Raw genomic sequence first — 27,288 nt, forward strand, 5'->3', positions numbered from 1 at the left:
TAGGGGTAGGGTCCCCTAGGGGTTGATCGTCGCACCTCCCCCTGCATCATCTGAGGTGTTATCATCATCATCATCTACTGGGGTAGGTGATGGTGTAGGAGAGTGGTGTGGTGGGGGAAGAGGAGAAGGGATTCTTAATGGAGAGGTAGCAAAGTCTCTCTTTTTCGGTGGTGGTGCCGGTGCAGGCGCTTCTAGGGGTCTTTTCTTGATACTAAGCATTAAGTGACCAGTCTTAGGATCCTTCACAAGAGTCTTTTGGGTAGAATCTGGACGAAACAGTTCTTCTTTGGGAGGCAGATCCTTCGGAGTCGACGGCTTTGGTGCCGTAAGTTTTTTCGGCGTCGACTCGGTAGCGGTTCTAGGTTTGGAACCGTGCAGTTTTGTAGTGTCTTTGTCCGATGGAACCTGTTGTTGTTTTTTCGGTTCTGCGGTCTTTGGCTTCGAAGAATGGGAGTCGGGGCCCTTTGGTGGGCGTTTTTGATCGGCTCCGAGGGTGTTGTCGGTGCCGAGGAACCGGTACTAGCCTTCGACGCCGAGTGCTTAGAAGTCGAAGCAGCGGTCGGTGTTGATGAGGAAGAGGAAGTCTTCTTTTTCGGTGCCCGAGTATGTTTTTCAGCACCGAGTGTAGGCTGACTTGAGCCTGAGTCACCTAAAGGCACCTAAAGGCTTAGTAGGCTTCTTTACCGGGCCAGAAGGCGGGGCATGGGAAGCAGTGTCTCGGTGTGCACCTGGGCCCGAAGGTGAAGGTGGTACCAAAGCCTTTTTTGATAGTGTCGAGGGGTGGGGGGGGGGGGGGACTTGGGTCGGGGTCGACGTCTGGACTCACGACCCTCTGAGCTGGAGTGATGTCCTCGACGTCGGAGTCATCTGCTTCGGAAGTGCTGATAATGACTCCTTCGACCCGACCTTGCTCCGGAACATCGACGCCTTCTTGGAAGATGTGGTCGGGGATCGGAGATGACGAGCGAGCCATTGTTCTTCTAGCTCGTCGGTCCCGGATCGTCTTCTTGGAGCGGACGGAAGCGCAAGCTGGACAGTCTCTGGCCTTGTGCTCCGGTGAGAGGCAGAGGTTACACACCTCATGCAGGTCAGTGTGGGGAAACTTCGACCCACATCGAGGACACTTTTTGAATGGTGTCCTTTCCATGAGCTGGAGATGAGCCCCAGGTAGGCCCGAAGGCCTTCGTCGACGACCGAAATCGAAGACTTCGAAGTTGAAGGGTCGCGTGGATTGGGAAAATGTGATTGAAACAATACCGTAGAGAAGGGAAGGATTGCGCGTCGAAAGAGAAAACCGTTAACGGTTCCGAACTGGAACGCGAGAACACATCCGAGCCCGATGGCGGAAAAAAAACAAGGATGGAGCCGATACCCATGCGCACTATGATCCAAAGGAGGAGTCGCATACCTCGTGACTTCCAAAGACTTTTCAAGACAAAAACAAGTGCAAACATCCGGGCCCAACACCAGATGGCGTTCTATGCATAGTGTGCAATCTGCAGCTCATATGCTTCGAACATGTGTTTCCCCTCTAGACCTTTTTTTGTAGGCATCAGTTCTTCTATCTCTTCTCATAGACTCCTGTCATAACTTGCGAGCAAGCTAGCGGAATAGACACTACATCACTGTATTGCTGCCCCAGCTCTATGCGTTTTTTGTTCACATCAATCTTTTTATTTTATTTTCTACCCTGCATAAGTGCCTTTTTTCTAGCTGTATGCATTACAAGAGAATTTGAAGGAACATGCCCGTGGACGAGCAATAAGTCAAGTTGCATAGGTTTCATTTCTTTCCAAATAGTGCCACTACCACTCTAACCTTCACTGGTCCCTTAAAGTTTACTGTGGAACACTTAACCATGGTCTTTAGAACTGGTAGGAACTGGGTGCTCTTTTCCATTTTAGATCAAGTATCCACAAGGAAGCCATTCTATTCCACTCTGTGATGCGGTACGGCCCTTATAATAATGGTATGAGTGGTAGAGGTATCATCAAGTTGAGATGCCTTTACTTGCTTTGTTCTAGGGCTGTGTCGTCTACAGCATAAAGTCTGTAATCGTGCCATGCATCTTTCTGGTGGTCCATTGACCAAGGTTCTTGATCATTGGAGGGTCAGCAGAGGGTCTTAATCTGATCCTGAATTTACTAATTGTGGTGGTAATCTTAGTGCAGTGTCTGCATTCCTTTTCTTAGAAATTAAGAACATTCTGATTACCTTTTGTCTTTTGCTCAGTTTTGAAGCCACTTTTGGTGCCAAAGTACAAACTGGTACAATCATCTCCAATAATCATTTCTTCAATTTTTCTCCAGTATTTAGGATGCCTTTCGTGTCAACTGGACTAGAGTACAGTGGATGCCATCGACTTTTTATGGAGTCTGTTTTTGAGATATGGTACTATCAGAGCTGGCTCTTTCTGTGGAGGTGAGACTCCTTTTTAGGTCAATTGCAGGTGGGAGGATTCTCAGTGTGTGGAGGTGTAATGTTTTTCAAAGGCAGTAGGGTGTTGCAACCTGTCCTCTTTGTTAACCCCTGAAAGCTGAGTTGTGGTCTTGGTCCTAGGTGTGCGGGATTTGTTGGCATGGTCTTAGTTCTAGGTGTGTGAGGTTCGTTGAGACCCCTGAAGATTCAGCTGCTCCAGATTCAGATTATTTGGGAGATAAAAGATGACTTACCTTTGGTAATGCTCTTTTTGGTAGCTACTCTAACATCTGATTTCTCACTTTAAAATACTCTCCAGGCGCCATACTGGAACTAGAATTTCTTTTCATACTAGTGCTTTCTCACACCGCGAGGTGGCTCCACGCTGACCATACTACGGCACGGCAGTGAGCAGCATCTAATTGCCACCCAATGCACAGAATCCAGTTTCTTCTCTATATTTTCTGCGCCATCGCGGAGCGTGACCAATTTACTATGCCGAATACTAACCTGGGGCTTTCTTGAGATGTTATGAAGGAGCCACTCTACAGAACAGGGAGGAAAGAGGACAGTGTGGATCCTGCAGACAGAAAGAATATCCACCAGAAAAAGTATTACCCAAGGTAAATAACTTGATCTTCTGAGGAATACTTTTAACCACAGATTCTTCACCTTAGAAAAGTTACCACACTGCACCCTCCCACGTGGAGTGGACGAGATCGACTTGAAGGACTAAGCAGGTGAAATGTCCTTCCTGGCGAATCTGGCTGTAAGGCAGTAGTGCTTCATGAACGTATGCATGGACACACACATCTCAGCCTGACAGATGTCACTGAGAGGCACTCCACGAGAAAATGCAAGGGGGGGAGCCGTAGCCCTGGTCAGATGTTTCTCAGATAGTGAGTAAGAATTTTAATGAACAGCATTATCGATCTCACACGATCCTCTTCTGCAGAGAATTTCATTTCTTTGCTCAAGAGAACCCTACAAAAAGCTTATTGTCCACCAGGGCCGTGTTATGATCAATAGTCCAGTCGATAGAGCATCTCCTATTTGAAGGGGGAGCAAAGAACGTTGGTAGAGTGATGCACTGGCTAAGGTGGAAGGAAGTCATGACTTTTACAAAGAATGCTGCCAGAGTCCTCAACATTAACTTCTTCTGACAAAAGGTGGTGTAGGGCAGCTGCACTGAAAGTGCCTGAAATTCATTCATGCGATGAGCTGATATAAACGCAATGAGGAAGACAGTCTTAAGGTCGGGAGACTTGACGAGCAGCTATGCAGTAGTTCAAAGGAGGCCCACAAGAGAAACGTCAATACTAAGTTAAAGTCCCACTGTGGCATCACAAACCTTTAGGGATGGAACATGTGTGTCACACCATTAATACATTTCAACACAACAGGTGATTTAAACAACCATGGTGGATCCAGCAAACATGGAAAGTCCGAAAGGGCAGACAAATAACTTTAAACAGTGCCCACGGTCAGGCCTTGCTGGAGTCAAAGATAGAACAAACAAAAAGATGTCTCACAGCTTTGCTTCAAAGGAGTCATCCTTGCGAACAGGATACCGGACCACAAATTTGTCACAGCGCCCAGCATAAATGCATTATGTGGAAGGGCACATGGCAGCAAGGATATCATCCACAACTTTAGACGACAGATCAAATACAGACAATTGTCGATGCTCAACCTCCACAAATGTAAGTGCAGATTCGAGTGGATGACCCAAAACTCCAGCAGACTGATGTGCAAACTGCCCTCTACTGGAGAGCAGAATCTGCTGACTGCCACTTTCCCCAGATGACCACCCCTGCCCAGCAGGTATCCATACGTCACCACTGTCAACTCTGCAAATGAGGCACTATCATCCATTGGTGGCCCAAGTGGCGAGTCAAGCTCTGCCTCCTCAGGCAAGGTGTCAAGCCCATTGACTTTCTGTAAACCAATGTATAAGTCATCATGTGTATAATGAGGGGCAAGCAAGCCATCATCAATATCATCTTGAGGTGCCCCCGATCGGAGTCAGAAGCAAAGACATAATGGAGGCATTATTGGTAGGTGCATCATAGGAGAAGCATTGGGTTAGAGTCAGACGGTATGACAACTGATTGCCCTTTCCTTATTTTGTAGCACAACATCAGTCGGGTTCAGGCCGAAGTTGGTTCAGGCCCCAATCTGGACATCGGCACAGGAGAAATTACAGGAAAACAGACAAAGCAGGAAGCAGAGCTCCGGATATGGGTCGGAAGACACAGTAAGAAAGTAGCTAACATAAGGGTGCAGTCGTGGTTCTTATATGCGTCTACATTCCTTCAATTCCAGGGTAGTGTGGAGCCAGACAACACCACATAGCTTCATGCTGGAGTACTGCTATGAAAAGTTTCCTGATACAGTCTGGCACATGGGAAGTATTCTAAGGTGAAGAATCGGCGGTTAGGCATATCTATCAGAAATAGAACTCAGCTTCCAATGCTCCTTCAGTGTATCAGAGGGTCCTTGCCCTCGATGCCTGGTATGCTGGACAAAGACTAGGTAGGGTCCTAGTGCTGCATCTCTGCAGAGTGCACCTAACTCCTGTCCTATTGGTGGCAAAATTATTTTCTTGGATCCAAAGGAGTTAGACAAAGAACAGGTAGGTCTGTTGTAGACCCTAAGTTAACAGAGGGACATCATATTTGTCTGACCCAGGAAAACTTGCTATTGCAAGAGGGATGATAGTAGCGCAGAGTACTTTCCATACCCTCTCCCCCAAAAGAGTCATTCCCATATGACCTGATCTTGGCATCTGCAATCACAGGACCTCAACACAGTCAGTTTTGTTTGGTAGTTTAAGATTACTCAATGCCGTTTAAGAAAGTCATCCTTATTCCAGTTGTATAACTTCAAAAGCTTTCTTTGGTTTACAACAATAAACACTCAAAGCGTGCCCGCGCAAGTCCGAGTTTGATGGCGATCTAAGGTGGAGTCTGCGTCCTGGTGCACTGTGGGCTTCAAGGTAGGGACAAGGATTCACTTTGAAAAAGCCAAATTATTTATTTGAAGAAAAATAACTTTCAATGCACCGGGCCAAACGTTAGATGGTGGTCTGCACAGCATATTACCTACAGCTACACATGCCGCATATACTCTATTTCCACTCGAATTCAGAATTACTTCAGTCTAGAACCTTGGGCCTCAGTGTTCAATTGCAGCATGAGCTAAAAGCGATAATTCTGAGGTTCCCTGACAAGCAAATAATGTGAATATGGTACCAAGTGGATTTGGCAGCAGATCCAATGTGTGTGCTTCCTGCTTCTATCAACACCCATCGTTATTAGATATAGCTCCATAAGCTGACCTTTGTACCTATATTTAGTAAACAAAAGACACACAATTGATGGACGGAATGCAGAACAAATCAAAACATTCACCTCCAGTAAAGAGATGTGTGTTAAATCCATCATTCTTTAGTTCACTTCGCCACCCCAGTTTAGACCTGGCCATATGCAAATCAGTCTTGACCCAGTGCCTCATGGGAACAGTCCAGCCGGAACTGCCAAGCCAGGTCCTCCCTGGACCCGGTACAAGCATCCCAGGACCATATCAGGGTTTCACCCCCTCATCAACCAGGATAGCTTGAATCCAGTGGCACGGTGAGCCCAGGACCCACGTCTGGGCATACCCGGCGCACTTAGAGTGCGGAAGCAATTGCAAAAAGACCAATTGAAGGACAGAAATCCTGAAACCGAGCCCTAGGATGCTTGTTTCCAGTCCATGGAGGACCTGGCCTGGCAGTTGGGGCTGGACTGTTCCCATTGGGTGCAGGGTCAAGACTGATTTGTAAATGGATGGGTTCAAACTGGAATGGCATGGTGAGCAAAAAAAACGATGGATATAGGCCCAGATCTCTGTACTGGGGTGAATGTATGACATTGTTCTGCACTCTGTCCATCAACTGTTCTTTTTGCATATTTCAGTAAAGAAGCAGCAGCAATTCTGAAAACCTTGAAACTCTATGAGCTTATGATTCTCATAGGTCTCAATCCAGCAGCATAGTCATGTAAACGAACTTAAACCACAAAATAATATCCTTGTGAAACCACCCCATGATCGAGCTTGTCTCCAGGTATTTCGCCAAAAAAGAGTTTCAATTTCTACTGGTCCCTCAGAAGACTTCCACTTAATGAATAATATAGGCTGCACGCCCAATGAGCTACCTAAACGTCACACATTTGCAATAACCCAAATGAACGGTCTTTACTTCCAAAGTTCCATTCAAAGGCCCTCCCTTTCAATCAAAGGGCTTTAACCTCCAATGATACATGTACTGAGCCTCCACTTTCAATGACTCAGTCAACCGGCTCCAATGATCTTATGAAAACAACAACACTTTCAATGATCTAAGCAAGGGGCTACCTGGTCCAATAATCCAATCTAAGGACAGTCACATCCAATGATCCAAAATAAGGGCCTGCCCTTTAAAATACCCAATCAGTGGTTCTCCATTTCCATTCAATGAGGCATCACTCTCAATGATCCAAAATACGTGCTCTCAGTTTCTGAGGCACATTCAAAGGGCTTCCCTGTCCAATGATGCAATCTCAGCTACTCCTCTTCTAACAAGACAACCAAAAGGATTCCATGTATTAAATGTGCCGTACTGATGGGCTGATTTCCTGCGGAACTTGATACCAAGATGTGTTGCTTTTTGTTTGCAAGAACTCAATAAAAATATTAAAAAAAAAAAAAAAAGGATTCCATGTGCAGTGATCTAATCAAAAGGTTGAACCATCCAATGATCAAATCAAAGCGTGCCTCTATTTCCAAACATAGCGGGTCTTCACTACAGTGATCTAATCAATCCTGCCTCCATTTCCAGTTTAAAGGCACACATTTCCAATAATCTAAGCACAGGGTTTCCCCTCCCAATCATTTAGGCAAAGGATCTCCATCTGCAAAAATCAGATCAAAGAGCTTGCCTGTCCCACGATCTCAAATCACTTTTCCAGTTCTTCAAAGAGCTCTCAGCCGGACTGATTCAATCAATGAGCTTCCTTTCCCACTGATCTGGAAACTTTGAGAAGAGACTGATTGATAGGTGGCAATGAATGAGTTCGTTGGTACAAATGTATTAATATAGCCTTATAGCCTGCTGCAGAGGGTTAGATCGGATGTTAAAGGCCCTGAACCAGAGCCATTAGACTGAGCCTCAGGCAAGGGCCTATAAGGAGGGAGGGAGCCTTTAACAACTGCTACAGCCAGAGGCAGAACGGTTATAAGGCTATTAGAACATTTTGCCCATTGCGGATAGGATGTTCCAAATGAAAAATGGAGGAACAGAAAGAAAATCATTGGAATGTTAGAGCAGAAGGCTTATACCAGCCATAATCAGCCCCTCAGCCTCTTCATTGTCTTAAACGAAGTTTCCAACGTTCCAATGGTCTAATAACCTTCAAAGGCGATGGTCTGAAAGTTGGTCACGTCCTATAATTCAATCAAATGGCCTCCACTTCCAATGGCCTTACAGAAGGGCCTCAATGTCCAATCGTCAAAAATGCTACATTATCAATACTAAAAGAAAAACGCCATGTGCACCTATAAAGCTTGTAGTGATGGGAATGGCAACAGCAAAAACCTAAAACGGTATTTACTCTGTCCATAAGATAGTGTGATATAGTTTTCTATCTGTGTCTAGGCTGTATGCTTAGGATTACTCACCCTGAGATCTTGTGAAGGGGCTGTCTAGTGTAATGAGCAATTAATAAAACTGTTACTATACCTTGAAAATGCCATTTCCGAAAAGAGGATTTGATTCCAGCTCTGTAAGCGAGCAAAGTGATTTAAGAGATTTACTGGTAAATTTTCAAGGGTTTACACCAGTTAAGTGGGCAGCATGTTCCATACCATTAACAATTGTATATTAGCCCAGATGTGGGGAGGGACAGCAGCCCCCACTATCACAAGCTGGAAGCGTAACATGGTCTGGTGCATGTTCCGGGAGAAGACTGTGTATGTGGCACGGGGGTCCCCTCGGAAATGGTCACGAGTGTGGGCAAGTTGGAATTCATATAGGGGGGGAATATCTGTGTTGCACCGATTGTCCCTACAGATGAGGACCCAGCATCACCAATGAATATATGACATGTATTAGTACTGACTCACAGGCCTGTTACTTAAACTCAATGTATCTGCCATACACAATCATGTCTGCAAGAAAATACTGATGCCGATTTTTTGTATGTGTTTATTTTAAAAATCAATAAAAAGATAATTTAAAAAAACAATTGTATATTAGTTTCAAAAGAAGTGAATATAGGCAACTGAAATAATGGAATACAGAGTTAATCAGAGAACCCATAACAATTAACCAGTTCACTGCTGGAAGAGAGTGAGGTTATGAAGAGGAAGACTAAAATTAGACACATTACAAGCACAATGCTGATCTAAGATTCCAAGGTACATAAATTGTCATCAATAGAACTATAGGTTCTCACCATCTACCACTCCCAACTTGTCAGTATCCCACACACAAGGCCGTTTATATTATACCCAATCGGCGTACTGCCAGTACACAGATCTTACAGGAAGTTGCGTCTCTCAAACAAATATATCACCTGAATTTGGCCCTTGCCCATTATCCGGTCTGTTGTTTCACCATCCTCTTTGGTAATCTTCGTTTTGTTGTAGCATTTTTCATAGCAGAGGACTCGCAAGGTTTGAGACCCTTCCAACTCAATTTCAAACTCCTAGAGCATGGAAGACAATAGCCGATTATGACGAAGGTAACAACATAGTTGGTTCATGGCATCATTCACTATAATTATGCCTAAAAATAAAACGTACTTACCTGTAAATGTCCAGCACTAGTATTTCTCATAGATTCACATGCTTGAATTACTCCCCAAGTTCAGGCTAAGAACCCCCAATAACTAATGTTATTACATAGCACTGTACACATACACTCATTTAACAATGAAAAAGCAAGACACCACATTTATTCAATCCACCTCATTTAACTCCAACGTGGGTCAATTAGGTGGAGAGACTGAGATCCATTCCCTCCCAGTGGCTGTACTCAGATTATTAAAGGACGTTAATTGTATTAGGAGCCTCAAATGTGAGGAGGGAGGCCTATGTGCGAAAGATACCAGCGGTGGAGAACTGCAGTAACATGTAAGTAACTTCTCTTCTCCAGCAGTGTACCTTTCATAAATTCATGCACAGGAATTACAACTAGCAAATAAGTTTATATTAATGAAGTAGATGGTGAGAAGAGGCCTCCCTTAACTAAAGAGACGGCATTACACCACCTGTCCCACCGCTGTCTTGAATCTGAACATTGATGTCCAAGTAGCAGTGCTTTGTAAAGGTGTGTGTTGATGTCCACGTTGCTGCTTTACATGTGTCCATAAGTGGCACACGATCAAAAAGTGCTGCAGGGAGGAGCCTAGCGCGCATCCAAGATGGCCGCGTAGGTGCGAGGCTCCCGAGGACCTCCGCAACCTCCTACGTCTATCCTGTCTTCATCCTGAATTGGTTGAGGGGACTGTGTCGGTGAACCTGAGCTGAGGTGGTACCCGCTCTCCGTTTTTGCATCGGACCTCGGGTGTCGGAATGAGCACCGACGGAAGTTTGCGGCCTGCTTCTCTCCTGACCCAGGACTAGAGTTTGGGGGTGACCCAGTGGAGAAGTGAATAACAACGGCAGGACGAGCCCGGCGAGTCGCGTACCCCACACTTTCACTTTCGCTTTTGAGTCCCCTTGCCGTCATCGCGAGTGGGATTACGGCGCTTCTTTGTGTGGTGGTGGCCTCGCTGGGGGAACCTGCCTGCCTGTTTGCGGGGACCCACTCCGCCTTCCTGAGGTGACCTCCGGCCTTGATTGCTGGCTCTCCGCTGCGAGACCGGTGAGGGTGTGAGCTATACGACGATGGCCACGAAGCAGGATGGAGATCGGTCGAAGGCCAAATCGACCCGGCATGGCACCGCACTTCAAGTCAACGTTATGGATCGCTACACCCTCCCGAAGGGGTCTCCCGGCGGATCACATAAGTCTTCCGAGTGCCTCCCGGATGCCCAGGAGTCGCCTGCGGATCTGACCTTGCAGGACGTCATGGGCGCCATTGCCGAGATGAAGACCTCAGTGGGCCAACAATTCGACACTTTGGCGCACAAACTCGACGCGGTCCTCATCGATGTCAACCTTGTGAGAGCTGATCTCTCCAAGACAAATGACCGTGTTGACTCTTTGGCCCATACTGCGTCGGGTCTCACAACTGAGGTAGCGGCCCTCCAGACGGAGGTGCGCCGGCTCCGGCAGGCAAGTGCACTCACGGATCGGCGCCTGGAGGATTCCGAGAGCAGGGCCCGGAGGAATAACGTCTGCATTATCGGAGTGCCTGAGGGACGGGAGGATTCGGCGGCGGATCTCTTTGTGGAGGACCTGGTTTGTAACCATCTCCAGCCTCGAGGACTGAGTAAATTCTTTGCGGTGGAAAGGGCCCATAGAGTTCCCGGTGGCAGGCCGAAGGTCGGAGCTCCCCCGCGGCCTCTTATTGCCCGTATTTTCAACTTTCGGGACAGGGATGCGATTTTGCAAGCTTCCAGATTGCACGGGCCGCTTAAGTTGGAGAACACGGAGGTGAACTTTTATCCTGACTTCACGCAGGCGGTCCAGAAACAGAGACTGAGTTTTATGGGCGTCAAGCGGCGGCTTCGAGACATGAACTTAAAATACGCAATGCTTTTCCCGGCCAGGCTGCGGGTGGAGGTTGATGGTCGCACTCATTTTTTTGACCAGCTTGAGCCGGCCGGGGACTGGTTGGACACTTTGTCTGGGAGGCACGATCGGGATGGGTCGGGGGCAGCGGGAGGAGAGTGCCCACCGGACCGGGTATGAGGTATTGACATTGGTGCACATTCTTGATGATGCCACGCCTTGGCCACGCTTGGGGACTTTTGACTGGTGTGTCTTGTTCCCCCACCAGTGGAGGTTGTGCTGTGTCTCGCGGGGGTTCTCTTTCCTCCTCTATGGGGGTCTTTGTAGCGTAGTTTGCAACGGGGCGACAGGCACACTGCAAGTTGGGGGGGCTGTTTGGGCTCATGCAGGGGTGCAGGGAGGGGGGAGTTTTGGTTGGGATGCAGGGTTGGGGTTGGATGTTGTTTATTTGTACCACAAGGCAGGAGTGTTGTTGTGCTATCCTCAGGGTGCTCTCTGGGGGGGGACTGATTGGCTTTGACTATGATGGGGGGTAGGGGACTGAGCCTTTAATCCTGGAATGTTAATGGACTGGGGGACAGGATAAAACGGGGGGGGTGGTCCTGCAGTTCTTAAAACGGATTTCACCCGCAATAGTATTTCTGCAGGAAACACACCTCATTGGAAATTCCTATCGCGCTATGAACAGACGGGGCTATCGCCTTGTAGCTCACTCGGGCTTCACATCTGGTTCGAGGGGTGTGGGCATTTTGGTTAAAGCCTCGCTCCCATTGGAGGTGGATGAGGTGCTCCATGATGACAGGGGACGATATACGGCTCTGGTGGGTAGGCTGGAGGGTAAAGTGATTGTTTTAGTTTCTGTTTATGTCCCGCCAGGGTTGCAGACGACTACTTTCGCCGACTTGGGGCGCCTTCTTCTTGGGCTGCCGGAGGGGATTCTGGTGGTTGGGGGGGACTTTAACGCTGTGGTTTCTGGAACTGAGGATCGTCACCCGCCCAGAGATCTCCCCCGCGCCCAAGCTTGGTTGGCTGGCCTCTTGGATACCCTGGGGCTGGTGGATTGTTGGCGGCTGAAACACCCCACGCAGAGAATACACCTTTCATTCTGGGGCTCATGGCAGTCTTTCAAGGCTTGATTATGTCCTGATGCCAGCAGCACAGGCGGGGAGGGTTGGAGAGGTGCGACACCTAGCTCGGGGTATTTCAGATCACTCCCCGCTCCTGTTGCACTTCGACATTGTCCCGAGGGGAGAGGGGAGGGTGGTCCCGATCAACCCCTGGTACCTGCGTGACCCCACAATTCGCGCAGATTTGGTTAAATCTCTTGAGCGATATTTTGAAGACAATGTGGGATCTGTGTCGTCTGCTGTTTCTTTGTGTGAGGCCTTCAAGTCGGTACTCCGGGGGGAGGCCCTATCCCTCATCTCCCATTCCCGGAGGCGCGCGCAGGAGGAGGTGACCCGTATCGAATCTGAGATAACTGAGTTGGAGGGGGATCTGGAGTGTGGGGTCGCGGACGACAAATTGCATGCTCTCAGACTTAAGCAGGCGGACTACAGGGCCATAGTCACGGAGGCGGCCAGGGGCTTGAGTAGAGAGCAGCAGGGGCGGCTGTATGATGTGGGTGATAAGGCTGGTAAATTGATTGCGTGGTTGGATAAAAGGGAGAGAGCGAGTCGCGTGGTCCCGCTGATTGAGAGACTGGATGGTGTGTGTGTCACTGAGCCGGAGGAAGTTGTTGCTTGTTTTGCTGAGTATTTCCAGGGGGTGTATTCCCCGGTATCTTCCCGCTCGGAAGAGGATTCCCATGACCTGCTTAAAGACATTGCGCTGCCTTCCCTCTCGGAGGAGGATAAACTGTTGTTGGATGCGGCTCCGACATCTGATGAGATAGCCCTCGCCATACGTTCGGTCGCCTCTGGCAAGGCCATGGGTCCCAATGGCCTGCCCATCGAATTGTACAAATTGCGACCGGACACGCTGGCTCCGCATCTCCGTGATATGTTCCTCGCGGCCCGGTCGGCGGGTTCCCTCCCGCTGGACCAGCGTCTTGCCACTATTGTAGTTATTCACAAGGAGGGGAGGCCGCGGGATCGGGTCACGTCTTATAGGCCTATCTCGTTGTTGAATGCGGAGCCGAAAATTCTCGCCAAGGTGCTGGCTAATCGGCTGGTTGGCGTGGTGTGCGATCTGATCCATCAAGACCAGTCCGGCTTTATCCCTCATCGCAACACCGCGCTCAACCTGCGGCGTCTGCATGGGGTGCTCGCGAGGGTACCATTTATACGAGAGCCAGCCATTTTGGCGTCCTTGGACGCCACTATGGCGTTTGACACGCTTGAGTGGCCTTATATTTGGGCGGCGCTGGCTAAGTTTGGGTTTGGCCCGGGATTCATTGGCTGGGTGAAATTGTTATATTCCGGACCGCTGGCGCAGGTGGTTGTGAACGGTAGAGTATCGGCTCCCTTTGAATTGGGCAGGGGCACGCGGCAGGGCTGCCCGCTGTCGCCGCTCCTCTTTGCGCTTGCCTTGGAGCCTCTGGCGGAGATGCTGCGGTGGAACCCTTTGATTCGTGGTCTCCGATGGACCCCCGAGTATGAGGATCGCGTCTCCCTTTACGCGGACGATATTCTTTTGTACCTCGCTTCCCCGCGTAAATCATTGATCGTGTTGGTGGATGTGTTGCGTTCATTTGGTTGCAACTCCGGCTTAGTCATCAACTGGGCTAAATCCTGTGTGTATGTCCTTTCGGGAGAGGCTCCTATCCTTCCGCGGGGTTGCCCTATCCAGGTTGCTCCACAGGGATTTAAATACCTGGGTATCTTTATCACCCTTGACGCTGCAGCCCGATATGAACGGAATTTACTCCCCCCCCCCTCCAGCGCCTGAAGGAGGATGTGGCGCGTTGGAGGCGCCTGCCGCTCTCGCCGCTCGGCCGTGCGGCACTGTTTAAAATGATGTCTCTGCCACGTTTCTTATACGCCCTACAAAACACGATGGACGTCGTCCCGGCACGCTACTTTCGGGAGGTGGAGGGTCTGCAGCGCCACCTGTTTTGGGATGGGAGGCCGCGTATCGCCCTCGCGAAGCTAACGCTCCCGTGGTATGACGGGGGGATCGCCCTCCCAGACATCAAACGGTATTACTGGGCCTCCCAGCTGGCTGCGATAAACCATGGCCTCTACGGGCCCGCCCTTAACCCGGCTTTTGAAATGGATAAATTGTTACTGCCGGGAGGCGACTATAATCGTGCGCTCTACTCAAGATCGCTCGACGCACGCCTGACGGGTCCCACGCGGGTCACGGTACGGGTGTGGCACGCGGCGAACTTGGCGATGGGATGGAAGGATCGGTTGACCCGGGCGACGCCATTGTATGCATCAGAGCGATTGGGTTGCTTGTGGACCTCGAAAGGCTTTGAGAAGTGGGACACAATAGGTATCAGTAAGGTGGGTGATCTTTGGACGAGGGGGGGATTTAAAATGTTCAATGTCCTGCAGGCGGAATTCCAGTTGCATGACAGGGAGTACTTCCGGTATATACAGGTTCGTCACGCGCTGTGTTCTGTGTTCCCGGATGTGGCGTCCATCCCGGAGTGCTCCCCTCTGGAAGATAGGGTGCTAGATGGGCATGTCCCGGACGGCACTATCTCATTGATCTATAAAAAGCTCATCAACGATCGCTCGGGACTGCTGACTGGCCTTCGCGAGGCATGGGTCGCCGATGGATTGGAGCTGGATGACGAGGACTGGGTGTCTGCGGTGGCCTCCCCGAAAGAGGTGGCCATACCGGCCCGCCTTCGTTTCGTCCAGCTCAAGATACTCCACAGGGTCTACGTTACGGGGCCGGGTCTGATGCGTATGGGATATGCCGTGGATGGGATGTGTAAGCGTGGGTGTGGTTCGCTAGGGACCTTCTTCCATATTTTGTGGGAATGCCCGGAGGTGGTGCGATTCTGGCGTGGTGTACATGCGGTGCTGCAAGCGGTCACGCGTGTGGCGCTGTTTCCCGAGGCTAGGAGATGTTTGTTGAATGTGTGGGAGCCAACTGATTACACGGTGCCGCAGACGTGGGGGGGTGACTCTGGGATATATGGTGGCCAAGCGTGACATAGCCCAATTGTGGGGTTCCCAGAGGTCCCCAACGGTCTCGGTGTGGAAGGACAACATGGATTGGTGTATGTTTCGGGAGAAGGTAGTGTATGTAGCGAGAGGTAAGCCTGGGAAATGGGTGAATGTGTGGGGCCCCTGGAACTCCTATCGTGGCGGGATTTGTGCCCCGCCACTGACGCCTGATCCGGCAGTGGCCCAGTCTCCCTAGTCTGCTTGTTCCCTTGGCCCTGGGTATCGGTTTTGCTTTGTTTTTATTTTGGCCCGTCCCCCCCCCTATTCCTGTGGATCGGTAGGGTCCTCCCCAGGGGAGCTCATAATGCTGCTTTGACTTCCGCTGCCTTGTGGATTTGTTTATCGTTTCTCATAAAAATGGAACCGCCAATTGGGGGCTTCGGATGGTGTGGCCGCCAACGCTTCCTTCGATTTCTGGGACCTTTATCATTTGTCGCTTGTGTTGCAATAATTGTGTCTATGTTCCCACTGTTTACTAGCGGCCGGCCGGAAGGTTGTAGGCCCATCCTTGTATATCTTTCGTATTCTGTAATAAAGGTTTCACAAAAAAAAAAAAAAAGTGCTGCAGGATCTGACATGTCTCTTGCTGAGCAAGCTCCAATCTTGTGTTGCAGTCGGCTGCCACCTTTAGCATAGGAAAGAACGACACGAAGAAATCCAGCTTGAGACGCCTTGCTTTGAGACAAAGGTACATTTTTTATTGTTGCTCAATTACATAAAAAGCTGGTCCACTTTGTGAAACTGACTCCTCCCGTCTATATAAAATATTAAATATATTTTAACATCCAATCTATGGAATGCTCCTCCCACTGAACTTAAAGGTTGAGCTGGTAAGTTGGTAAGGGAATTTTATCATTGGCTTGGAATGATGAAGGGGGCTTTTGACATAAATCCTACGTTGGTGGATAAAGAGACATTGTCCACTGAGAACTTTATGAAAGGTTTTTTTTTAACTGAAAAACTTCAATCTCTCCAACTTGCCAGGTGGAAGTTATCGTCATCAAGAGAGTTGTTTCCAATGAGAGCATCTACAATGAAGACTTGTGGTTAGGTTCAAACGGGCTTCTCATGAGGACACCTAACAGTGTTTAAATCCTCATTGAAGGCTGGTTGGTCCGGGGGAGGAAGAGTCAGAATAATGCCTTCATTAACTCTTCATAATTAAGCTTGATGAAAAAAGAGACTGCTTATTTGGAGATCGTAAACATCTGGATATTGCAGCTCGATGGACAGTTACTGAAGAATATGAAAGCCTCGGCTCAGCTTACTGAAACAGGTGGGTAGAATTGTTGAGGGTGCACTTACAGTGGATTTAGATTATGTGTTTTTGACTAAATACAGAATCTCTTCCACTACAAAATGTAGGCTTTATTGAAAAATCAACCCTTGCTGTTCATGAGATCTTTAGATACTCCGAACGAACATTTATCGATGCAAACGCCATGTCTGAAGTGGCCAGGCTGTTAACCTGGCTGGGTTGTGAGGTAGCATTTCACTGCGATATTGCATCAGGAGATAAGGGCCACAACATGAACAGGGTCGGTTTATTAACAGATACCAGAGGTCCGTGTACAATAATCGTCTAGTCTCCACAAAGCAATTTGAATGAGACAACAGTTCTCTAGTTTGGCTTTTCGCCAAACACTGGGGGACAGTGGAACTGGAAGAAATGCATAGGCAAATACCCCCAACCATGGCAGCAAAAGTGCTTCTCCATGGGGTCCTGGAGACTTCACAGTGTGTGGGCGGCTGCCCACACGGTGTGAAGTCCTGGTATCTGTTCCCTTATGAGTGTGGTGCCAAGGAATCTTCATTGACAAGTTTGTCATCGGCGATGAGTGGCCAGTCATCCTTAGCTTCCTCGTCCTCCACAAGATCTTACTTGCCATCAACTGTGTACTGCTCATTGATGGTACATTACTTGTTATCGTCGACTGCTTTGCTTGATTTTGACAGAGGTATCGTTTTAAGATATTTGATTGCCTTCTGAGAAAGTTCCATCCTGCTCATCGATGAGATGCTTGCAGGAGATGTTGCCATCAAAGACTTGTGAGACTTCTTAAAGGTGATTTACAGAAGATCTGTTGCGGTTTTCTTTTTTTTTTACCTTAATTGTGCAAGGCCATTTGCCTACTACACCCGGAGTCTAGTCCTGGCTGACGGAAGCAGAGGACGTCTCACTTGAAGACTGCTTTGCTTTCACAGGATCGTTGGTAGTATCAGAATCTAATTTGCAGTTCTTTGGACTTCCAAGTGGCCTCTGGAAAGTGCTCTTTAATGACTCCCCAATAGATGAAGATGTTTTTAAAGCCAAATGAATCCTGCCCTCTCTATCCTGAAGTCTTCTGGCACGGTAATTCTTACATATGGAGCATTTTGCTACAGAATGTCCATCTCTGTGGAGACACAGTAAGCACTTTTGTAGGGTTTATCCAGAAAAACCTTTCATGCACAAAGGTTGAAGTGGCTTCTCTTCCTTGAAGACTTGGTTATGGTTGGAAAAACAGGAACCTTTAGATCGTACTAACTAGAGATGTAAAAAACTGGATTTCTACAACAGAGAACTCCCATTCATTCACCAGACATGCAGAAGAAAGCCTAGGCAGCTGAACGTTTAGGAGGGAGTTCAGCTCCATGCATTCCCACCTGACAGGCAAAAGTTCTGATCATAAAATGAGTTGGATATACTAAATGTAGTCAATGAAAGCTTCAATGTTGTTTGAGTGTCTGTGCACACTGCTAATAGTGATTACAGAGGACTCCCAGTCTGATGTTGGGAAATAATTCAAGCATGTGGATCTATGAGTGAGCTAATGCTGGAGAACTGGAGGTAGGAAAATAGTCAGGCTGCTCATGCTGACAGGGTCAAGAAATAGTTTTCGGAGCACTTGGTTTGAAAGAGAATCATTCATTTGGCATTGTTGCAAGGCTGTGGACATAGACTTGTTAAATATAGCACAGACAGGTGATGTCTACTAGGACAGTAAGTCTTCGGTCAAGTGGCACAAATGGTAAAGCCCATGAATGTTTCCGTGGACATGGTGAGTTGGTCTCCTTGTTCAATCCAGTAAGTATAGGAACAAGGTTCAAACATATGGCATCAGAGTTGGTAAGCATTATGGTTGAGACGAGAGTGCTAGCTTGGAAACAGTATTTTGAAGCAAATACTGGCAATCTTGGAGGAAAAAACAAGAGGAATTTGCTCCTTGGACTTTGAGGTGAAAGCCTGGCATGTGGTAGTGCAAGTATTAAACGTATCCTGGACACTGAGAAATTGTGGCAGAGGTTGGAGAAGACTGTGTGTGTGTGCGCAAGTGAAAGAAGAGGCTTATCAGGACATTAGTAGTGACGTGTAGGAGTGGATAAATTATGATGGCAGTTTTGAAAGGTTTTGTTTTATGAGAAAACTTTCAATGCTCGTAGGAATCGGAGCTGGCAAGGAAAGAGCTACATGTGCGCATAATGCCTTATAAGCCACTAGCTCTTGAGGCTTGAGCCGAGAGCAGGATAGCGCTTTTCTATTCAATTACTGAATTGCATGTTATGTGGTAACTGTCTGCATTCCTGTGCTATTTTAACTTTTTAACTGTTCATACGCGTACTATGCACTCCTGCTGTATTTGCACACCAGTTTTAAGACTGCCAATTTTTTTAGCCATTGGGTCATTTATAGATAATTTAGTCTCCTACTAACCTGCCGCAGCCGTCCCAGTCCCGAACAGGCGTTTTTCCTGTGGATCGGGCTTTCTGGGTCGCGGCGGCCATTTTCTGGTGGGAAGTCGGTGTGGGCGGTCTACTTGGGCTGAAGACTATTTCTATGGCACTGAAGCGGTCGCGCAGCGGACGCGCGCAGCGGGCGCGCCGAAGGCAAGCCCGTCTGCGCCCGTCCGCGCTCGACCCGTGCTCAGTGCCAGGCATGCTGCTCGACAACCCTCCCAACCGATTAGGCCCTGGACTCGAGACCAGCTGCTCGCCTTGTCACAGCCTCAATGTTCCGCGCCTATGCGTTGCGCTTTAGACACCATATCATTTGCAGGCAGAGGACATGTAGAGTTTCATTGTGAGTCTTGCAATTTCGAGTTTGATAGATGTGTCAGGAAGGAGGCCAGGACCCGTGAAAGGGATATGGAACTGCCTCGTGCTGTTTTTCCACACAATCGGAAGGACGATCAGCAGATTAGGGCCAGTCTGATTAACTGTAGATCCCTCCCAAAACACGCTGCAGACATCTGGCTTTTATTGAACACCCATGATTGGGACATACTGTTCGTGACAGAAACGTGGCTGAGAGAGTGTTCCAACCCTGATATTAGCTTAGCGGTCCCTATGGGCTATAGGCTGTGTAATGTAAACAGGAGGGACAATAGGTTGGGAGGAGGGCTCGCTATAATCTTAAGGGAAGAGTGGGATATGAACTACATGAAAATGGAAGGCCTGGGACCTATTGAAGCCATGGCTTTTCACATTAAATTCTCCAGCAAGGCCTCGATGGCGGGATTACTGGTGTACAGACCCCCTAATACATTGGCCACCTATTGGCCAGCGTTATTTGACTGCATTGCCAACCTGTCTTTACGCTTTTCTAACTTCACCGTTCTTGGTGATTTTAATGTCCATATGGACAATGCCAGCTGCCCTCTAGCCAACCAATTAGAAGACTCCCTAAGTAGTCTTAACTTAGCGCAAAAAATATCTTCTCCTACTCACGCAGCTGGCCATACCTTAGACCTTCTCTTCACCAATGATCCCCTTCTTACAGTGGAAGAGTTGTTTCCGGTTACATGGTCTGACCATATGATGGTCCTGTTTAGGCTGAGTCGTAGGTGTGAGAACAATCTCAGTAAACCTATGACAGAAAACAGGAGGAACTGGAAGAAAGTTACGCTGCAATCCATGAGAGAAGAACTCGATAAGACCTCCCCTACTCTGTCTGGGAATCCTAATTGGGATACCTCCCTTGTTAGTACATGGATTAGGGAAGCCTTAGACAAATCGGCTCCGATTAAACCTTGCAAGGTGGTTAGGAATAAACCATCTGCACCCTGGTTCAATACGGAGCTCCGTTGCGGAAAGAGCCAATGTAAGAGACTTGAGCGTATCTGGAGAAAGAACTATGAATCCACGGCAAAAGAAGTTTATAAAACAGCCCTAAAAAAATTCCATGCACTAAAACGTAAGGTGATGAGAGATTACATGGCTAAACAAATTTTGAACACAGACAATCCATCCAGAGAGATTTTCAGGATAGTGGAGGGCTTTCTGAAACCTACAGCCATGAAGAGTACTATAGCACCTTCCCTGGATCTCTGTGAGAAATTCGCCACTTTTTTTCAAGACAAAATTTTGACTATCTATTCCACCTTTCCCTCAACCGGTTTTCGTGATCTACCTCTGACAAGTACTGCAGTCAACTGGACATCCTTTCGCAGATTTGAGAAGGCAGCCTCTCTGAAGGAACTTTTGGAAATTAAGTCTGGCTCCCCTCTGGATCCCTGCCCGGCCAGAGTGTTTAAACTCCTAGCTCCTCTTCTCAACGATACCTTGAATTCACTTTGGAACTCTTCCTTGGAAACTGGTATCGTTCCATCTGAATGGAAAAAGGCATTGGTCCGTCCATTTCTTAAAAAAGAGGGTGCTGACCCTTTAGAACTCAAACATTTCAGGCCTATATCATTACTGCCAGCCCCTGCAAAAATCCTTGAAAAAGAAGTCCAGAGACAACTCTCGGACTTCCTTGAATCCAACAATCACCTCCATGATTCACAATCAGGATTTAGGGCTGGATATAGCACGGAAACTGCCCTACTGGAAGTCACTGAGTCGATCCGTGAAACCCTGGATCAAGGCAGATGTGCAATGCTGGTACTGTTGGATCTATCTGCAGCGTTTGACACGGTCTCCCACGAGATCCTCCTATACAGATTAATCCAGATAGGAGTGACGGGGACCGTGTTGAATTGGTTTCAGTCTTTCTTGGAAGGGAGGTCACAACAGGTTACTCTACACCCCCATGTTTCTAGTTCCAGATCTTTGGCGCAGGGGGTGCCACAGGGCTCGGCATTGAGCCCGACGCTCTTTAATGTCTATCTCGCTCCCCTTGCTGCCACCATTGAGAAATGGGGTGTGCGAGTTGTCTCGTATGCAGACGACACGCAGCTGATTTTCTCCTTTAAGGAAAATAGTGACACAGCTTTCACCAACTTTAAGCAATGCCTATTAAATATCTCCTCCTGGATGACTGAAAATTGTCTTAAGCTAAATGCTGATAAGACGGAGGTCCTATTCTTTAATCAACCCTCTCCTCCCCGGACGGAGCTGTGGTGGCCTGCAGAACTGAACCCGCCCCCGATACCGGTAACGGCGGCTAGGAACCTAGGCGTCAGGTTTGACTCGCAACTGTCTGGCAAGGCTCAAGTCATGCATATCTCTTCCCAATGCTTTTGGAGATTGAAGACACTTAGAAGATTCTTACGCTTCCTTCCTATGAATTGTAGGAAGGCAGTGGTGCATGCCCTTATCACTTCCCAACTCGACTACGCCAACAGTTTGTACATTGGCCTTCCAGATTACTTGATGGGTAGACTGCAGCGTATCCAAAACGCTGCAGCCAGACTTTTGAGGAATGTGCCTCTACGGTATCATATCTCGCCTCATCTGCAAAGCTTGCACTGGCTACCGGTAAGGAAAAGAGTGCAGTTTAAGGCCCTTGTCCTGGCTCATAAAGCAACGAGAGGGGTTGGCCCCTGCTATCTGAAACAGAGACTTCAGAAATATCGTCCCCCAAGAACTCTCAGATCCTGCAATCAAAATCTTTTAATCATTCCGCGGTTTAGAAAGGCTAGGACAGGTGGGCGTGCGTTCTCAGTGAAAACTGCAATGCTATGGAACACCCTACCAAATGATCTTAGACAGCTGGAGAGGGAACTGCCATTCAGAAAGGCCCTCAAGACTTGGTTGTTCAGAATGCCTTAGAGACCGCTGCTATCCTCCTCTCGCTCTATCCCTTGTACCTGTAGGACGCTAGCGCCGGGACACTTCCGTTGGAAGTAGCTGTCGCGCTCTATAAATATATAAATAAAATAAATATGAGAGAGGGTGATTATGGAAAGGAACATAGATTGAAATCTCTTACATCACTTACAATGGTTAGTTTTGAAGTGTGGACACATAAAGTACAGCAGAAATGATAAAGTTACATCAAATGAGTAACCATGTATTTGGTCTATAATTTGATTTAGTCACTTTGGAGGCATTATAATGCATCATGACGCAAAAGGCAGATTAGTTAGATGATGTCACCAGAATCCAGATATCACTTTAAATACCCTTGTTGCTGTTTTTTCCCAAATATTATACTAAATATGTTTTTTGTTGGTTGAAATATACAATTTAAAGGTAATATGCAACTCCTAAGAAATATCAGTTTTACAAATAATGCTGTCTCTAGAGTGAGGGATGTCAAATATGAGCACATTAATGAAAGGAGATCATCAGAGAGGATACATAATAGAAAATGGTGTCATATGATTATACAAACATCTGGATCCCCAACATGGGATTACATGTTTCTTTACATGTTACATTTCGAAATTCATGGAGATCACAACATTGCAATGATTACAGTGTTTGAAACCCCTGCCGGCTACACACTAACAAGATTCAAACATGTAAGTTTGACATGCTCTGGTACTAGATTCTTTTTTTTTTTTATTTATTATTATTATGTAGCGATCTCTAATTAATCACTGGTGAAAGGGTTTTGTGAATGAGGGCTGCTTTTCAATAAGACAAAAAATGTCAATCCCAACTAAGACATGAAATTACATTCCCTATATTAAAAGGGAGACGGGCTGTAAAATATTCAGATGGGGGCTTTAATGCCACACTCCCATGGGTGAATTTCAGAAAATACAGGAGAATGAAGCAAAAAAGGGAAGACATTCAGTAGAAAAGGCTAAAACTGTCCATCTAAAAGAGTTGACGAGTTTTAAAAGTAAAGGCATATATATTGTATACTAAAACAAACAAATAATGGGAATATGGCCATATCTTGCCACTTGTGTTAAAAAATAGCTTTGAATTTCAGAGTTATATGCCAGGAGATTTACATTTATGAAACAAAACGGAACTGACAAAGTTCTAGCAGAGACATGAAAAGCTGTAGGTATGACTATTAAGCATTGCTGGATAATAGTGAATTGGTGGATACTAACTTCTGATAGAGCGATTCAGTTTTTGAAAATGTATTCTGGAAAAAATATGCGGCAACAAACTTTAGTCATTTTAATCATATCAGTAATGGTGTGCAATCAAACAATATTTACGGAGTTTGCTACAAGCAATAATATAATATTTGGAGATGGTAGCAAATATATAGATACAATTTGGTCAAACTTTGGGATGAAGTATAAGTTAGTGAAAAACTAAATCACATTCAAATAGGAGTACACAATAGAGAACATATTTTTCCTGGTGATATTTGGTTGTCAGTTGCAATAATTAGGGACCAAAATCACAAAGTAATATAGTAGATTAATTGAGCCCAATATACTTTTGATTGTAAATACAGTGGCATATTGAAGAGGCTTAATAACCTGCAATCAACATAATACAATACTGACTGTATGTGTATGGGGTGTTTCATTCAGAGTAGGTGAATTTCTGACCTCATTCCAGTTGGGCTCTGCTGTGTCCCGGTACACTCTAGTTTTGGCTTTGTTCACAAAATAACCAAATGAATCGACCTCCAGCGTGCAATATAAATCTAGGGGAAAAGGAGACAGAAGTCAAAGACTGCTGGAACATTGGTTCATTGATCAGTAGAGGAACAAACATATGCAGCTGAAAGCCAAGCCAGTCTTGGTGTGTTTGCTATAGATGACCGAAAAAGTAACTGGAATTCACAAAGAGATACCAAACTCTCAAAATAAACAATGTTATGTCCCCACTAATATACAAATTCCCTTTGATTACCCCCCAGACCAAGATCGCCTGAACGCAAGCCAAGAATTGGCAGCCAGCTTTCCCAACTAGATTCCATGCAATCTTCCAGGAATACACATCTCTCATTCAAAACAGAAAATAATTCACATATATTCTAACCTGAGTCTTTCTACAAACTAGACTTCACCAAAGAAGTCCTACTGCTAACGTCATGAAGGATTCCACGAAAAACTGCCTTTATCATGATAGAAACCAAACAGTGTAAAATACCCTTGAGACAAACCCTTGAGTGAGTCTCTCATGCACAAACTGCCCCTTCCCCCAGGCACTGTGATCCTTTAAGTGGCTCACTTGAACTTTGATGGAATCCAGCTGCATTGTGTACTATGACATTCAGAAATCCATACAGGCCTGGAGACTCGTCATCTATGCGGGAGAAAAGGAGAGGTGAGGGCTAAGATTGCATCACAAAAGGTAGAGACAAGAGGTGCTGCAGTATGCATTACTGGGGGAGCAGTCAATATATATATTTTTTTTGATTTTTCAAAAACCTTTATTGAGAAAAATTGCACAGCACAGTTACAAGATTCCACTGATGCAAGGAGTGAAGCACAACAGTACAATACAGCACAGCAGAGGCAATCGTAAACTTGTGACACTTGGGGGCAATGTCAGGGGACACTAGCATGTAACCACAGAGAAGGTGAAACATACATCAGAAAGAGGCACCATGAGTAGGGCAGAAAGACAGAGGGAGTAGAGGGGGGCGGGCAGCAGTCAATATTAAAGGTCACATCAAATTGGTCAAAAGTAAGAGACCAGGTGATGCCCATTTTGGTGGGAGGGAGATGTGTTTGGTATTCTACAACTAAATGGAAATGTACAAAGATGCTCCTATGCCTGCAGAAGAAACCAGTCTACAGGTCAAGAGCTGTGGTTAGTGAGCACGGGTGTCATAGCCTTTATAAACAACGGTCACAACCAGAGACACAGATTACCAAAAGCAGCTTGACGTGTAAAATGAAAGGGGCGTCTTAATGATCACTAAAGAGACAGTAAGCTCTTCTCAGTACAAAAAAGATGCAGGGTTAGAATTATAACTTCAAAAGAGAAATAAGAAGTAAGGGGATGGTTAAAATTGTAAAGTTTGGAGATAATTGCAGAAGTCATTAGGATAGCCAATGTCCTTAGAACAGAATGAAAACGATCCTAGTACAGAGAAGGAAGTGAATACACAGTAACGTAAGTGACAAGTATTTTTTTCCAAAGACAGACAATTCTGGAACCTATAATAAATGTTAGGTTGACACATGAATTTCAATAGATGTTAGCTTTGTAGGGTAACCTGTAACGGGGAGGGTGTTGTTAATCTCACCGTCCTTATTGATGGTCAACGGGATGTGATGCACTGTCTGCAGCTTTACACATGAATTAGTCAACATCTGGAGCTCCACCGATGTGAGAGAGAAAGTGTTATAGCCTGGAATTCAAGTTAAAAGGTAAGAACATATACAATGATGATAGCAGCAAAACACTTCCCTCCAAGATAACAGGTAAAATAGCAAAGACTGATACACACCATCAAGACCCCTCTCTCTAAGAAAAATAGCCTCTCTGCAACCCCTGATCATAGTTTTCACTAAAGATCTGGTAAGGCGCCTTGGAGGCTTAACACATCACACAAGATCAAGCATTCCACTGAGATAATCTAGCAGAGGGTCCCAAAGACATACCAGGTTTTCGGAAGGTAGGATAATTCACCCTTTCAGTTGGTCTCCAGTTTTTTTCCTGTTTCTGGGCTGGGTTAAACACCTGCCAGTGCAAGTTCTCGGACCTCTAATACATGTCAAGTAGCTAACTAAAGCTGATTGGTTTATTTGACTTTTAGGTAAGACTGCAGAGAAATGTGCAAAAATAGCACAAATGTCACATGTGGATCATAGAAAAGCTACGCACCACCCACATGATAAACCTTTTAAACAAAGCCCAAGCGGCCCTGGGATACTGTAGGCCAACGTGCCTACATATGTCCGAATAAACTTTTCTGACTTGACCGAAAGCCTACTTCTAGCATTACATCACCTACAAAATGGGCCTTTAGTCCACATGACTTAGTTGTGTGTGCAGAAATGAAACATGGAAAATATGCATCCAGCTTGTCTTGCAGTAGTAGAAATCTAAAATGCTGCTTGCTCCACAGACTGAAGCAGCCTTTCCATATCCTAGGGAAAAAACTAGAAAATGTGTACTTGTGGTATTTTGCTAGTTATTGGTCCCTGAAGAGGAGATATAGGTTCCAGGCAAGGCATGAGTTTCAGGAGAATCCTGATGAGAGATCAAGCACATGGCCCAAAGCTACTGAATGGCACACAGAACCTCTCCCTCCCCTGATTACCACCCTGGCAGCCAAATGAACATTCAGACTTACATTTCTTCTGCTGTTCCTTGATCATCTCTCTCCACTCCGCTCGCTCGTAGTCCGAAGAAATCAAGAATGTATAACTCTATAAAAAAAAATGAGCGGTCCATCCATCCATCAGTAGTATTTGGAGCCTATCATTAATGTCAATGGGAGAGGCGGAGGTGAAGAACACTTGCCAAGGGATTATACTGGATGATTCTGAGAGTCAGGCACCTGGACAGTATGGCTCGTGTACAAGAAAACAGAACTTTTCACATTTATGGCTGGGCAGATATTGAATCACGTACAGGGATATGAAGCAGGTCTCGGACTGGATGCTAAGGAGATGCACAGAAAGTTACTAATCTTCAGGGATGTGGAATTCCAATAGCCCAATTCCCAGGACATATTGATTGGGGTCAAGGGCAACAAGTTTTCATGTGTATTTTGTCCTTGGGTCCAGTAGGCCCAACCCCCTGCAGCACAAACCCCTTGGCTGCCAGTTTGCAGCACCACATTATGGATCAGGGAAGGGCACAGTCTGCAGTTAAGGTAATATTTTTGAACATATGTTAATGCTTTTCAAACTTGTATTTATGGTTCATTAATTGAAAGTCTTTATTATTAGGGTGTGCGCTCCAACTCAATGTTGTAAGCTCTGACTACACTACTGACAGAGGTTTCAGTATAAAAATGTGTACA

The 27,288-nt window shown here is 46.5% G+C and overlaps 1 protein-coding gene across 1 annotated transcript in view; it reads right to left on the bottom strand.

Moving 5' to 3' along the window:
• The window catches only part of BCR (BCR activator of RhoGEF and GTPase), a 419,493-nt gene that overhangs the window by 80,042 nt on the left and 312,163 nt on the right, over positions 1–27,288 (bottom strand). Inside the window, exons 12-16 of the mRNA XM_085633565.1 lie at positions 26,614–26,689; positions 25,561–25,665; positions 24,537–24,611; positions 23,909–24,006; positions 9,015–9,146 (exon numbers count right to left, since the gene is read on the bottom strand). Coding sequence (XP_085489691.1) covers positions 9,015–9,146; positions 23,909–24,006; positions 24,537–24,611; positions 25,561–25,665; positions 26,614–26,689 — 486 coding nt within the window. The remainder of the gene's footprint in view (positions 1–9,014; positions 9,147–23,908; positions 24,007–24,536; positions 24,612–25,560; positions 25,666–26,613; positions 26,690–27,288) is intronic.

Source organism: Triturus cristatus, chromosome 11, assembly GCF_964204655.1.
Source record: "Triturus cristatus chromosome 11, aTriCri1.1, whole genome shotgun sequence".
NCBI classification, from domain to species: domain Eukaryota; kingdom Metazoa; phylum Chordata; class Amphibia; order Caudata; family Salamandridae; genus Triturus; species Triturus cristatus.